The sequence below is a fragment of the Rhincodon typus genome, chromosome 12 (genome assembly GCF_021869965.1).
Source record: "Rhincodon typus isolate 14 chromosome 12, sRhiTyp1.1, whole genome shotgun sequence".
NCBI lineage: Eukaryota > Metazoa > Chordata > Chondrichthyes > Orectolobiformes > Rhincodontidae > Rhincodon > Rhincodon typus.
The window spans coordinates 37586740-37602179 of record NC_063343.1 but is presented as its reverse complement, the minus strand read 5'-3'; the positions used below and the strand labels follow the sequence as shown (position 1 = coordinate 37602179).

The window sequence follows — 15440 nt, the reverse complement described above, 5'->3', positions numbered from 1 at the left end:
TCAGCCTTCCTGCTCCTCTGATGCTGCTTGGCCTGCTGTGTTCATCCAGCTCTACACCTTGTTATCTCAGATTCTCCAGCGTCTGCAGTTCCCACTATCTCTGATCAAATGCTAATCAGGTAATTACATGCTGGCCAGTGATCCTTCTCAACCTCTCAAGTGCCACGGCTAAGCAGTCCCACCCTGCCTGAAGCTGCAAGCTGATTGGAGGGCAGCAGCCTCTGGAATTTGCAGGCTCAGGTTACTAGCTGCAGGCCATGGAGATTAGAACTGATGACAAAGTAAGTTTTTTTTTCTCAATTTAAAAAGCTGGAGAGCAGGAAATAAGCACATTGAGGGTGTGGAAAGAGAGGTTACAGGGAGAGGTAGGGTCAGAATTAAGGACATGAGGCTCAATTCACTACCCATCACCCCTGCCCTTCATTTATGGCCCCAATTATCCTAAGGTTAGGATAAATTTGGTGGCTCTGAACTCTGCACCACCACCTTCCCTGCACCCCCACCCTTAGACAACAGACCACCCTGGTTTAGTCAGGAATGCAACCATTTGTCTCACAAAGGTAGCGGGAACTGCCGATGCTGGAGCTTGACCCAAAACGTCAGCTTTCCTGCTCCTCTGATGCTGCTTGGCCCACTGTGTTCATCCAGCTCTACACCTTGTTATCTCATTTGTCTCACAAAGCAGGCAATTGGGCTTGTGGTAGTTTGAGGTCCTCAAATTGTAGGTAATTGACCACAAAAGGGCTGTATTAGGTAACAGGTCAGGAAGGACTGCACAGACTGTCTATATGTGACTCCAGACTCACAGCAGTGTGGTTGACTCTTAACTGCCTTCTGGGTAATTACTGATGGACAATAAATGCTGCTGACTAGTCAGCGAAGCCCACAATCCATAAGTGAATCAATAAAAGACCATTCAAGAATTGAATTGTAGAGGTGGTTACCTTCCTCATTCCCTTCAAGGGACAGGAATATCTCACTTATTAATATTCACTTTAGTTAAGAATCATCTGGATATATTGTTATCGGAAATAAATGGATTTGGGTACTAAGTATTCAGAGTTTTGCAGATCTGAAAGCTGATACAGACATGCTTGACAAGCAGTAGAATTTATCTATGTACATTTTAAAGAATAGAAGAGTCAGAAATCTATTTCTTTTCTTTATTATTTTCACTTCATTGTCATTTTTAACAAAGATCCAATATGTAGGTTCTAATGAAATCCAGAAGTTACATTTTGTTGTTTTTCAATATAAAGCATCATAAATGGAATTTCTACCTTAGTTTCATTCAAACTCTTCCAAAGGTGATGAATCTTTGAACCTATGAAAACAATCACATGTTTACTGACCTTCTGAATGGACATCACTCGTTGATGCAGGATGTGGTCTCTTGGTAGCTGACCTCCGGTATACCACATGGACTCTCCCATTTTCTTCTTCCTCATCTACTTTGTCTTTCTCCAGTGGTTCAATAAAGAACTCATCCTTGTCTGTCCGAATCATGCCAGCCTGAGTGACAGGACCAGAGATAAGATACTCTTAAATACAAGAAAACTGCTCATGCAGCGATCACGCAGTTCCACTACACAGGTGAAGCTTTCATACGCTCAGATACCCACAGGATTTCCATCATTTTAGAATTTTAAAAACAATAAAGTTAAATACTTTATGAGGAATAACACAGCAGTCATTCCTTGCTCTGACATTAAAAGCAAAAACACATTTTATCATACGTCAGCCCTATAAGACTTGGAAAAGTTGATAGACAACTGCAATAAAGCTGACTACTCAGGAAAAAAAAAATGTACAATTGAACACCACTGCTGAGTAGGCCTTTGACCATGATCACTGTTTCAAGGTGACTGAAGAAGTCATTGAATTCCTTTCATTAGATTGGGTTTCGATATTTTTATTACTGGTAGCGTATCATATTCTGCAATTCAGTTTGTCTTGCTGTGAAAACTGAAACCCAGTGGCCTCATTATGACGTACAAAGTAGTTATACAGGGAGTTCACTGGAGCACGATCATGTCATGATTTAAGCTATGGTTACGCCCAGTATTACACTGGTGTTATTACTAGGAAAAGTGAATTACAAATTTTTGCAGCAATGGACGAAAATATTTTAAAGTAGTCAGTGCTGATGCTACTAAAAATTTATGTATCAGGGATTAACATGTTCTCAAAGAACAAAGAAAGTTACAGTACAGGAACAGGCCCTTCGGCTCTCTAAGCCTGCACCGACAAGTTGCCCCGTCACAACTAAAGAAATTTTGGATTTTGGGCAATTTATTTGTTGCATTTTCCAGCCCTCTCCCAATCACCCTTTTAACTTGTTTCAAATTCCTGACATGAATGGGAATTCTTGCTGCAGGCCTCAAGGCCTCACTAAAAATGAAAAACACAAATTGCAGTTTACTGTGTCTCACTAGGTGAAGCTGTCTGTGCTATCTATAAATGTAATATTGAATGTTATGAATGGAGAAAACTATACGCCCAGTCAGATGTTAATTGACGTTTGGATTATTTTCAGTGACCTAGTGAAATCTTTTCCAAGTCAGTGACACACAACATTTACTGATATTTTCTGAACACTAATGACTAGTCCAACTCACCACATCATCATCATCCAGCAGTCTGCTCATGTGGAAAGAAAAGCTGCTCTACTTGGACTGGGCAGGTGCAGTGTTGTATCTACCTTACCCACCACTGGGGCTGCAAATCTTCATTGGGATGGAGGGCCATAATAAAGGAATTGGCAAGAAAAAGGGCGAAGTCACTATTCTCTGTCTCTGAATCAGTTGCTATTCACTTTCGTACATGACAAAGAAAAGAATATTTACTAAAAATGAGGGCTTTAAAATGTAATAGAAAGATGTATCGAAAATTTTATAGCTCAGAGGAAGATAGAAAATATTATTGATGGCATTTGGTGAATCACATGACTTTTTTTTAGCCCACTATTAGAGGTGTTAATCCATACAAACGGAATTAAATGGCAGATGAGTATCATACGAATGAAATAAGAGATGGTCCACTGATATCAGTCACTTCTAAGCTTTATTTTAAAGAATGTTAACCAAGAGGTTTTGTTTACACGCTGGTTCAACAACACTGCTTTAATCATCTGTTTCGTGTAATTATTCACATAATGAGAGATAGTAGGAACTGCAGATGCTGGAGAATCTGAAATAACAAGGTGTAGAGCTGGATGAACACAGCAGGCCAAGCAGCATCAGAGGAGCAGGAAAGCTGACGTTTCGGGCCTAGACCCTTCTTCAGAAATGGGGAAGGGGAAGGGGGTTCTGAAATAAATAGGGAGAGAGGGGGAGGCAGTTAGAAGATGGATAGAGGAGAAGATAGGTGGGGAGGAAACAGACAGGTCAAAGAGGCGGGGATGGAGCCAGTAAAAGTGAGTGTAGGTGGGGAGGTAGGGAAGAGATAGGTCAGTCCAGGGGGCGGGATGAGGTTAGTAGGTAGGAAATGGGGGTGCGGCTTAGAGGTGGGAGGAGGGGATAGGTGGGAGGAAGAACAAGTTAGGGAGGCGGGGTCGAGCTGGGCTGGTTTTGGGATGCGGTAGGGGGAAGGGAGATTTTGAAGCTTGTGAAATCTACATTGATACCATTGGGCTGCAGTGTTCCCAAGCGGAATATGAGTTGCTGTTCCTGCAACCTTCGGGTGGCATCGTTGTGGCACTGCAGGAGGCCCAGGATGGACATGTCGTCTGAGGAATGGGAGGGGGAATTTAATAGGTTCGCGACTGGGAGGTGCAGTTGTTTATTGCGAACCGAGCATAGGTGTTCTGCAAAGCGATCCCCAAGCCTCCGCTTGGTTTCCCCAATGTAGAGGAGGCCACAAGGGGTACAGCGGATGCAGTATACCAAATTAGCAGGTGTGCAGGTGAACTTCTTCTTGGGGCCTGGGAAGGGGGGAGGTGTAGGGGCAGGTGTAGCACTTCCTGTGGTTGCAGGGAAAAGTGCCGGGTGTGGTGGGGCTAGAGAGAAGTGTGGAGCGGACAAGGGATTCTCGGAGAGAGTGGTCCCTCTGCAAAGCAGATAAGGGTGGGGAGGGAAAAATGTCTCTCTTTCAATTCCTCCCACTTCCTACAGACAAAGGGGGTGGCCATGGGTACCCGCATGGGCCCAAGCTATGCCTGCCTCTTTGTAGGTTACGTGGAACAATCCCTCTTCCGTACCTACACTGGCTCCAAACCCCAACTCTTCCTCCGTTACATTGATGACTGTATCGGCGCCGCCTCGTGCTCCCACGAAGAGCTTGAACAGTTCATCCACTTCACCAACACCTTCCACCCCAACCTTAAGCTCACCTGGACCATCTCTAATACCTCTTTCACCTTCCTGGACCTCTCTGTCTCCATCTCTGGCAACCACTTAGAAACCGATATTCATTTCAAGCCCACCGACTCCCACAGCTACCTAGAATACACCTCCTCCCACCAACCTTCCTGCAAAAAATGCCATCCCCTATTCCCAATTCCTTCGCCTCTGCCGCATCTGCTCCCAGGATGAGGCATTCCACTCCCGTACATCTCAGTTGTCCTCGTTTTTCAAGGACCGCAACATCCCCCCCTTCAGTGGTCGAGAACGCCCTCGACCGTGTCTCCCGCATTTCCCGCAACTCATCCCTCACATCCCGTCCCCGCAATAACAACCAAAAAAGAATCCCCCTCGTCCTCACGTACCACCCCACCAACCTCCGGATCCAACGCATCATCCTCCGACACTTCCGCCATCTGCAATCCGACCCCACCACCAAAGACATTTTTCCCTCCCTACCCTTATCTGCTTTCTGGTGGGACCACTCTCTCCGCGACTCCCTTGTCCGCTCCACACTCCCCTCCAGCCCCACCACACCCGACACTTTTCCCTGCAACCGCAGGAAGTGCTACACCTGCCCCCACACCTCCCCCCTCACCCCCATCCCAGGCCCCAAGAAGGCTTTCCACATCAAGCAGATGTTCACCTGCACATCTGCTAATGTGGTATACTGCATCCGCTGTACCCCTTGTGGCCTCCTCTACATCGGGGAAACCAAGCGGAGGCTTGGGGACCGCTTTGCGGAACACCTACGCTCGGTTCGCAATAAACAACTGCACCTCCCAGTCGCGAACCATTTCAACTCCCCCTTCCATTCCTCAGATGACATGTCCATCCTGGGCCTCCTGCAGTGCCACAACGATGCCACCCGAAGGTTGCAGGAACAGCAACTCCTATTCCGCTTGGGAAACCTGCAGCCCAATGGTATCAATGTAGATTTCACAAGCTTCAAAATCTCCCCTCCCCCTACCGCATCCCAAAACCAGCCCAGCTCGACCCCGCCTCCCTAACCTGTTTTTCCTCCCACCTATCCCCTCCTCCCACCTCTAAGCCGCACCCCCATTTCCTACCTACTAACCTCATCTCGCCCCCTTGACCTGTCTGTCCTCCCTGGACTGACCTATCTCTTCCCTACCTCCCCACCTACACTCACCTTTACTGGCTCCATCCCCGCCTCTTTGACCTGTCTGTTTCCTCTCCACCTATCTTCTCCTCTATCCATCTTCTATCCGCCTCCCCCTCTCTCCCTATTTATTTCAGAACCCCCTTCCCGTCCCCCATTTCTGATGAAGGTTCTAGGCCCGAAATGTCAGCCTTCCTGCTCCTATGATGCTGCTTGGCCTGCTCTCTTTAGTCACATAATGATTTTGGTTTAAAAATAAAGTTCTATAAACTTGGATGTGATATAGCAAGCAAACAGATGATGATAATGGAACAATCCCATGCCTATAGACTGGGAGTCAGATAGACGCCATGGCGAGGGTACAATCCTTTGCCCAGCCTGTGCTTGATTTTCTACCAGGTGCTCTACATAGACATTTATTTATACCATGCAAAAAATAATTATGGCACAGAATTCATTACATTCAACAGGACAGCTGATCACCTAATCAACACAGTCTTCACTATTACACACCCCCACTTTGTTTCTTTGTCCATATTTTTAAATACTAGTCACATAACTTATCAAATGTTTTTGTTGTGAGTTGAACAGTAGAATATACTTCTGGTCCAGCATGTTCTCGTGTAAAAAGAAACACAGTTATTATAAATATTGTTAACAGTTAACAAACGTGTGGTTTCATAGATCATTCCTTTAAACAAGAAACGCAGTTGGAATTTCATGAAAATAACAGCTACTACGTTTTGCTCAATGCTGATGAGATAAACAAGGCACTTTCATTTCAATATATGGTCACCTGTAACAATTATACCAAATTTAATGCTGACACCGCTATATATCATAGACTTGTACTCATTTACTGAAATGTTCAACTGCTTTATTATGAATTACTTTCTTTATTATAATTAGAAAGTTTATCTGAAAGTTAAGCGTTAGTATAGATTTGAGTGGTAGTCTTGACGGATGTTGTTATCACAGTTAATGATAACTACTTCTGTCAGTATCTGCTGTTACAATATAAAACCAGAGGTTACAGCACAGACTGTATTTTCCAGTGCTTAAAAAAGTTCCTTGAATCTTTACAATGTCAAAATTTAAGCATGGAATTTTATCATATATAAAGTCCACATATTTTTATTTTACCTATATTTATTTACTTTCCTTTTGATTGGGTAAAGGACTGAGAAAGGAACTCCTATACCTTTAAAAAGCAAGTTAGTAAAATTTATTGAGGGTTGTGATTACGTTATTACTTTGCAAACAGTGGGAGAAGGTGTAAGAGAAGATGGCTCAGTACTGGGGTGTATATGCAAAATGATATTTGGCCAGCAACACGTTGCTGATTAGTTTGTGGAATTGTGACCAATTCTGGATACACAAGTTCATCAGCCTGGTAACAACCATCAAATTGGATCCTGGATAGTTTTCAGGTATGAATGATACAGCGAGAAGCCCTTGAATCTCTGGAAGGAGAGGTGGTGTTTCTCTCTTTCTCCTTATTTCTCCAGAAAAATACTTGAAGTTAAAAGAAAGCTTTGTTTTCTCCCACCAGTTGCTGCAAACAGTTGCTTTCAACCATTAAGTCAGAGATTTTTAATTTAGAGCCTGTTGCTCCATGCCTCCTGAAATAAAAGAAGTGAAAGAACCTGAAGATAAAGCTCAGGGAACTAAAGGACTAGGGGAAACCAAAGGAGCCCCTCCATCAATTGTTAAGGACAGACGCCATTGAACTGTTTCTCAAGTAATTTTTCTCCTCCATTCATAAAACAATTATTTTTGTCAGTCTGTATGTGTGTGTGTTGAGGGGTGGGTGTTAGAGGAGGGTTAGAGTTTTAATTGGTACATTATATGTCAACAGTTCATTGTTGTTTATCGGTGGTTAAAACCTATTTATTTGTAATAAGTAGTAGTTCTTGTTCAGTTAAGAAACTTGGTCTGTGCATTCTGTTAATCCGAGTCTGAGTCTTACAGGTAAATTGGGGACAAAAACAGAAGTTGCTGGAAAAGCTCAGCAGGCCTGGCAGCGTCTGTGAAGAGAAATCAGAGTTAACATTTCAGGTTGAGTGAACTTTCCTCAGAACCAGGTAAATTGGGGCTTTTGCATACTTTAATAAAATCTTTTTAACTTTTGTGATGACTTTGGGAATAGGGGGCTGGAGTTCCAGTGGGCTGTTCTAGTTACCATAACAGCTGCGCTTTCTGGCCTCTACTGTCCACTGTCAGGTGACAGTTAGGTCATCCTATTCACTTCCTATCTATCCCCAGGGCATACAACCTACTGATTTAAGGTCGAAACTATACGTTTTGTCAATGGTCCAAGTGGTCAGCTATACAAGGATGCAAAATTGGTGTCCACAGCTCATTTGTACTAGAGTGAGCCCAAAGGTCCAATTTTAAACAATCACTAGTTTTCACAAGTTTATTTTTGATGTTTCAGGCAACAATTTCTTGGGTATGGCACGTAACATAATTTTACTGTCCAAATAACTCTAAGGCTAATTGTGCTCACTATTATTTATGTGACAATGGTATAGCAACTTCAGGCAACAAGCACATACACTGTTAAATGCCAACATTAAAAGTTGCTGCTGGCGTTCTGAGCTTGACAAAAATGGCACCCTGCTGTCTATCTCCTCATCAACACACAGTAAATGTCAAAGTTCTTTATTTCTACAATAGATGCAAACTAGACACCACAAAAAGTTAATTCCTGTCATTTGAAGTAATGATGCCTTTTTACTGACATTTTGTTAACAACTGTCAATTAATCTCAGGCACTGAATTAATTATTACAACTGTAAAGTTCCACCCAATCAGACATTGATTGGTGTTGAAATTTTAAAATACTAACATTCATTATTTACCTTTTACCCCTCTCTTTACTTTTCTTTCTGGTCTGACATTAAATTTCATCCCCTCAAATTTGCACTTCATTCTCAGTCCTTGCACTGCTTGATTCAAAATCTTTCAATCACATTTGTTAAAAGAAATGCATTCTGATCTCCCTTTTCACCCAAATCCTAGATGTGCTGCTTCCTTCAGTGTGAAGTTATCAGCTTACACCTTCAAAAACTTAAATGGCAAGGCCTGAAACGTCAGCTTTCCTGCTCCTCTGGTGCTGCTTGGCCTGCTGTGTTCATCCAGATCTACACCTTGTTATCTCATGGTTTGAACTGTAGGGTGCAGGGCAAGTCGAACTAACAGTGGACACCTTTGGTAGTATGCGTCAAAAGTAAAATCAGGCATGGAGTTCTGCACACCTGATACATGAGCCACATATTACACATTAGACATTTTGTAAACTTTTTGGAACTTATTCTTCAATCCAGTTCAAGCTTCAATCCACCTGCAAATACCATGTAAATGTTTGATAATTCACCAAGTCTACAATTTGTTCCATAACATATTTATCCTAACTAACTAGCAGATTTAATTATTCATTTACCTATTTTTTGGATTTGGTTTTATTAAAGATAAATAGGCTTTTTCAGTGATTTGCAGGCTGTTCTCTTTACAAACTAATTTAATCTGCATTTTCATTAGTGCTACACTTTTTATTATGCATGATTTGCTGTTTTGCAATATAGTTAATAACATCTGCTTTTCTTACGGTGTAGCTTTCTTCTGCTATTTCATTGCTGCTAGCAAATTCAGCATGGGGAGAATTTCTTTGCCGTTACCATTGTCACTCTCAGTCTCTAGAGTTTATGTGGTTCTACCTCATTTTGGTCGACAATTGACAGACGGCTCTTACAGACCCTCAGTGACTGAAGAGGGCACGTATCAATTGCTGGGTCCTCTACACAATTTCACTGTGGTGAGTCAATTATTGTGAAAATCACATTGTGCAACAGATAACTAATGACAGCCAGTACCCAAATCAAATTAAACTATCCTCTGATCATTAAATTCAAAATTGATACAAGAGACAAGTCACCAGGACCAGATAAGATGCATCCATGGATTCTGAGGAAAGCAAAGCTTGAAATTTTTGGAGGAACGTAACATAATCTTCCAATCATCCCAAGATATATGGTATGCCAGAAGGTGAGAGAATTCCAAATGTTGTTTCAAAAATGGGTAAGAGAAGCCCAGCAACTGCAGGCTGATCAGTTTAACCTAAGTGATGAGAAGGCTTTTGGAGACAAGGGCAACATTAACAAGTCACTTGGATAAACATGGATTCTTTCAGGAAAATCAGCACAGATGTTTAAAAGCAAATCACACTTAACAAGATCAAGTTATTGAATGTGGTAACAGATAAAGTTGATGAGGGTAATGTGTTGATATGATATAAATGGACTTCAAAAGACATTTGATAAATTAATAGATAACAGACATGTCAGTCAAGTTCAAGGCCATGAAATTAAAGGGACAGTGGCAGCAAGGATACAAAATTGGCCAAGTGACAGGAGACAGTGAATAATAGTGAACTGGAGAAATATTTACAAATGGGGCTGTTAGGCACTGGTGCATAGACCTAGACTTGGGTGTACAGAGTATAACTTTATAATTAATACATGAAAAAAACGTCAATTTTAAGAGGACAGCATGTGGAATGCATTGCATGTCATCAGAATTGAAGGAAATTGAATCATGCCTTTCAAAAGAGAATTGGATAATTATTTGAAGAGGAAAAAATTGTAATGCCAAAGGACAAGAACAGTAGAATAGGATCAGTTGGATTGCTCTTGCAGACAGTCAGCATGGACAGCAGGCTGTGCTGTAACTACTGTAAAGGCAACATCTTTCATTTTCTTTATTTTAAATTGTGGACCAAAATGTAGAAGAAGGACTGTTTTGAAACAAGAACTGTGAAAAGAGTTACTGTGAGTTGTGTTTGTGCTGCTGTTTTGTTCAAGCAGTGAAGGGTTCGGGAAGAGGGGTGAAAGAACATTGGGGCTATGCATGCAGAACTGAGCTTTGCCCAGTGACAGATTGCTTTATTTAACTGGGACTAGTTGTGGATACCAGAAGGCATCAGTATAATGACAATGATGATTATCTGCTCAGGAAATAAAACAACTTGTCATAACAACAGAGGGAGCAAAGCCTCCTGGCTGAAGCAAAGTAACTAAAACCTTGAAGAAAGTGAGATATTCTCTCTACCTACAAAGAATGGAAAATGATCTGGAAGCAAGGTATCAGAGAACAGAGGGTCTCATAAAACAAAAAAGGATACCTCATTGAATCTTGTGGAGTGGTGCTATTGAGCTGTGTTTCCCCAGTGTTTACTTTCTCTAACCGTAACCCCATATTTGTTTGTCTGTGTTTGTACGTGTGTATAGCGATCTAAGATATTGGGGAGGTAGAGTTTTAATGAGTAGGGTGATGTTGATAATACTGTTTTCATTTGTCTGTGGTTACAATTGATTTATTTATTATTAGCAGCAGTTCTCGTTAAGTAAATAAATCTGGTCAGTTTTATTTCTGTTAACTGGAATCCATCAGGAAGGTAAATTAAGAGCTTTTGAATACTTTGCTTAAATTTTTAACTTTTCTGACGACCCTGGGACTAACGGGATTTGAATATCAGCACACTTGCCCAAGTGGGTCATGACATTATTCTAAGGTTCTGTATAGCCATCCATTGCATTTTCAATTATTTCAATGGATGTGCAGACAGAATTTCTGTGGTTAGTCTTTGTACGGATTCTGATTGACTGCATCATCATGTCTGATTTTTCAAAAAAATGTCAAATATTAGAAGACCACTTCAATTTTCCAGCTGAGTAAAATCTGTAGCAAACAAAAAACATTTTATACTCACTATGATTTAGCTTAGACCAAGCACGCACGCTCACCGATCACTAGATTAATGCTTGTGCTAAATTCCAGCTTTCCTCTTAATGTATCAGAGTTTCTGAACAGGGTCTTTTCATAAAGTAACAGTAAGCCTAAAATACAGAGCTAGAATAGACCTTGTATCGCAAAAACTGATTCACCATGATATTGTGCAGCCAAACAATTATAATCAAACAGCTGTCCAGATCCAAACATTTTTGGCTGCTATCCAAAAACAAATCTAAACCAAATTCCAAAAACTAAGCCAGCAAAGACTGATGTTTTGCCAAATGAAACATATGGTTTATATGAAGAAACTTCTTTCAGACCACATTATATGCTACAAAGAATTTCACAGTGAGGGGGAAAACAGAGAAAATAAGACTGTCACTGGCACTCATTGTATATATGTGTGGCCTAAAGGACTACAGTTTGTGGCTTGTTATATGCAGCAAAGGGAGTTAGTTGGTCACCATCATGTCAAGCACTACCAAATTCTACATTACAAATAATTGCTGAACTGCTCATGGAAAGAACCACCAAACAGAAATTTCAAAGGGAACATGATGGTAAGAAACACAATAGTAATTTCTACTATATTCATGAACAAATAGAACTCCAAACCAAAACACAAACAGATTCTAAACAAGGCCTCACACTTAACATGCATTGCCTGATCCAAAATGTCACCTCTTCATTACAGTGATAAAACCTTTAGTTCTGCCAGGGCAGTGACTTGAAAGAAATTTCAGGATTTACATATACATATCAATCAATTAAACTCTTCTAACCGATTAAAGATTTAACAACATCTTAGGTTTGTTTAATACATCCTCATCAGTGGTGTGACCCTTTGATCTTTTATTTATAAATTCTGTGTCTGATGCCACCTCTCTCTCAAACACCTGAAAGAGGAGCGAGGCTCCGAAAGCTTGTGTTTTCAAATAAACCTGTCGGACTATAACCTGGTGTTGTAAAGATGGCATTAACTCATATAAATATCTCAAGTCAAGCATAAAAGAATTTTTAAAATGTTGCTAAGTACTTTCATTACCAACTTTTCTTGTTTCATTATAAAAGAGGTTTTCAATTATGTTATTTTCAAAGTGCTTGTCAACCAAACCACGGCACTGATTATATTACACATCACAAAAAAAGCAGTCAAACAGGAAACCAGAACAGTCAGGTCCTTTGGCCACGGGGGACAACTAAATCGATCTCCTACAACATGCGCCAAGCTTCACATCACCTGAACTCAAATGCCAATATTATAAAAAAATTATAGATCATCTGATTAGGTAGTTGGTTCGAATTTCATGTAATTCATTGCTGTTTTAGGAAATGAAAATTTAGCATTGCATCAATGAAAAATCATTGTGTCAGGTGCAAAAGGTGAGAGATGCTTTTAACTGCAGCTGGTGTGTTATAACTCATTGTATCATTTGAAGAGAAAGCCTGAATTAGGTTTTCAGTTGCAAACTTAAATTGATGAAAAAGCAACACTGGGACGTACAACCTATATACTTTGCAACAAACACCATATCATTGAAAAATGTGGTCGGCAAAATGTTCATTTAGTTTGACAGCAGCATCCTGTTAGTGAAGAATACCATTAACTGCATAACAGCAGTGTACAACTATTAGCTTTATCTGTTACTTTTACTGTAATCATCATTGTTAGGGCAGTAAATTAAAACAGAATCATGTTATTACCCAAATGTTCTATTCATTTGCCTGTCATTATTATAAAAATGCGTTGTTGATATCACTGACATTTGTTGGCCACTATTATTGCCACTCTACTGAGTGAATTGCTGGGCCACTTCAGAGGGCCGTTAAGGGATAACCACATCACTGAAGTCACATGCAGACCAGACCAGGTAAAGGAGATAGCAAGAACTGCGGATGCTGGAGTCAGAGTCAATACAGTGTGGAGCTGGAAGAACACAGCAGGTCAGGCAGCATCAGAGGAGCAGGAAAGTCAATGTTTCCGGTTGGGAACCTTCATCAGGACTGGCCTTTCCTTCTCCTCTAATGCTGCTTGACCTGCTGTGTTCTTCCAGCTCCAGACCAGGTAAAGACAGTAGATATTCTTCCCTCAAAAGGACATTAGTGAATCAGATGAATTTTTAGAACAGTTGATGATAGTTTCATTGTCAACATCACAGAGACTAATCTTCATTTCCAGATTTGTTAATTGTATTTACATTCCATCAGATTCTGCACTGGGATATGAATCCATGTCTCTGGAGCATTGACCCAGCTTCTAGATTACTGGTTCAATGGTGGTTATCAACCTCTCTCCATATTTTGGCCTTTTATAGTATTTTTTTGCAGATGTTATTTAAAAGACTTTGAAAAGCATCAAAACCTATACACTTTTCAATTTTGCATGATTTATTAATGTTATTGTTTGCTACAAATTAATAAAATCTTCTCAGTTCTCCCAAGAAGTGCTCTGTACTCTATAATAATTTTTGTACCAGTGACAAAAGCCTTTATTCACCATAATTGTTTAGTGTTTTCCATAAAAAGTAAAAACAAATACATTGAAGAATCATCACCCATTGTAAAGCTTAAGACAACGACTTTGGGATTTAGAGCCCCATTAGCTATTAAGTGTGCTAGCTACACAGAGTAGAGTGGTACTTCCATAGTACTGATACTCCAGCCAGCAGCCAGAAAGACACCATTGTGCATGCACTGGTAGCCACAGTGTGAGCTGAGCACCTAAGCACAATTATTCCTGGCACTATTCTGGTCAGCGACAACTACAATGTTAAGACAATCTATCATTAGTAAACAGTAAGGAACAACAAAGAAAGAACAAATGAAACAACTTAACTATAGAAGCCCTACAATGTGGAAACAGGCCATTTGGCCCAACAAGTCCACACTGACCCTCCAAAGAGCATCCCACCAAGACCCAACCCCCCCCACCCTATCCATGTAACCCTACATTTCCCATGGCTAACACACCTAACCTACACATCCCTGAACACTATGGGCAATTTAGCATGGCCCTCCACCTAACTTGCACATCTTTGGACTGTGGGAGGTAACCTTAGCACCCAGAAGAAACCCACACAGACACGGGGAGAATGTGCAAACTCCACACAAGCAGTCACCCAAGGGTGGAATCGTTCCCGGGTCGCTTGTGCTGCGAGGCAGCAGTGCTAAACACTGTGCTAGCCATCATCCTATGTTCTGCAGTATCCAATATGTTATAAACTCAGTTCTCAGCATAGCAGAAATTTTAACAACATTAAACTATGCTTGGCAGGAAATCAGGGGTGGTTTTCAAACTGTGCTCCCAGCCTTGGCCATTGGGAGCATTCATCACAAATCTGGGTACGTGCCGTAATTTTCTGAACATCAATTTTCATCTACAGATGACATTTCTCAAAGGAAGTTCAATATCAAATTATTACTCCACTGTAGTTCTTTTTTGTCTTCAAAATGGCTTCTTGTAAATGCCTTCCTCACAAGTTTGAGATTTTAACAGGATTCTCAAGTCGCCAAACGAAAAGGCTCAACTACATAGCTGGCTGCACTACTCGATGCATGGAATAAAATGATGGGCTATGAATATCTGAATTCATCAGTATCAATAGTATATCAACTTTGATGGAGTACAATACTAATGCTACTTCTGTTTACATTCTCTTCAGTTAAATGCAGCAACAGTCAAATACAAAGCCATTACTAACTCAATGAATGCAAGTCTCATTTATAAATTAATATCTTCATGCTTTAAACATTATGTTCCAACTTTCTGACTGAAAAGTGAATGATATTCTTGCCTACTCATAACTATACACTGATCCCCACAATCCTCTACTGCACACTGATCTTTTACAGTGCTGTCCAGGTCAGAAGGAGGCCATTCAAAACCACCTGAACTTGGACTTGAAACGTTAACTCTGTTTTTCTCTCCACAGATGCTGCCATACCTGCTGAGCTTCTCCAGCACTTTGTTTTTATTACAAAACATCATGCAGCCTAAGATAGCTACAAGCAATGTCATACGAGATAGGTGATGTGTACAAAGCTTGCTGGTAAAACAAGTGATAACTATTGTACAATGGTGGACTGAGAGTAGCATGAATCTTGCAGCTGCTCCTGAAATTCACACTTATTTCTCGATTTACTTCACAGTTATGACATGAATAGGAAATATTTGGAGGGATATG

At 40.8% G+C, this 15440-nt stretch overlaps 1 protein-coding gene across 2 annotated transcripts in view; it reads right to left on the bottom strand.

Annotated features, from left to right (window-relative positions):
- The window catches only part of LOC109916643 (A disintegrin and metalloproteinase with thrombospondin motifs 2-like), a 223251-nt gene that overhangs the window by 169609 nt on the left and 38202 nt on the right, over positions 1-15440 (bottom strand). For both annotated transcript variants that reach the window (XR_007263412.1, XM_048603996.1), the window contains exon 3: positions 1353-1512. Coding sequence is in view for 1 of the 2 variants with exons in the window: in XM_048603996.1 (XP_048459953.1) it covers positions 1353-1512 (160 nt within the window). In the remaining variant the exon portion in view is untranslated. The remainder of the gene's footprint in view (positions 1-1352; positions 1513-15440) is intronic.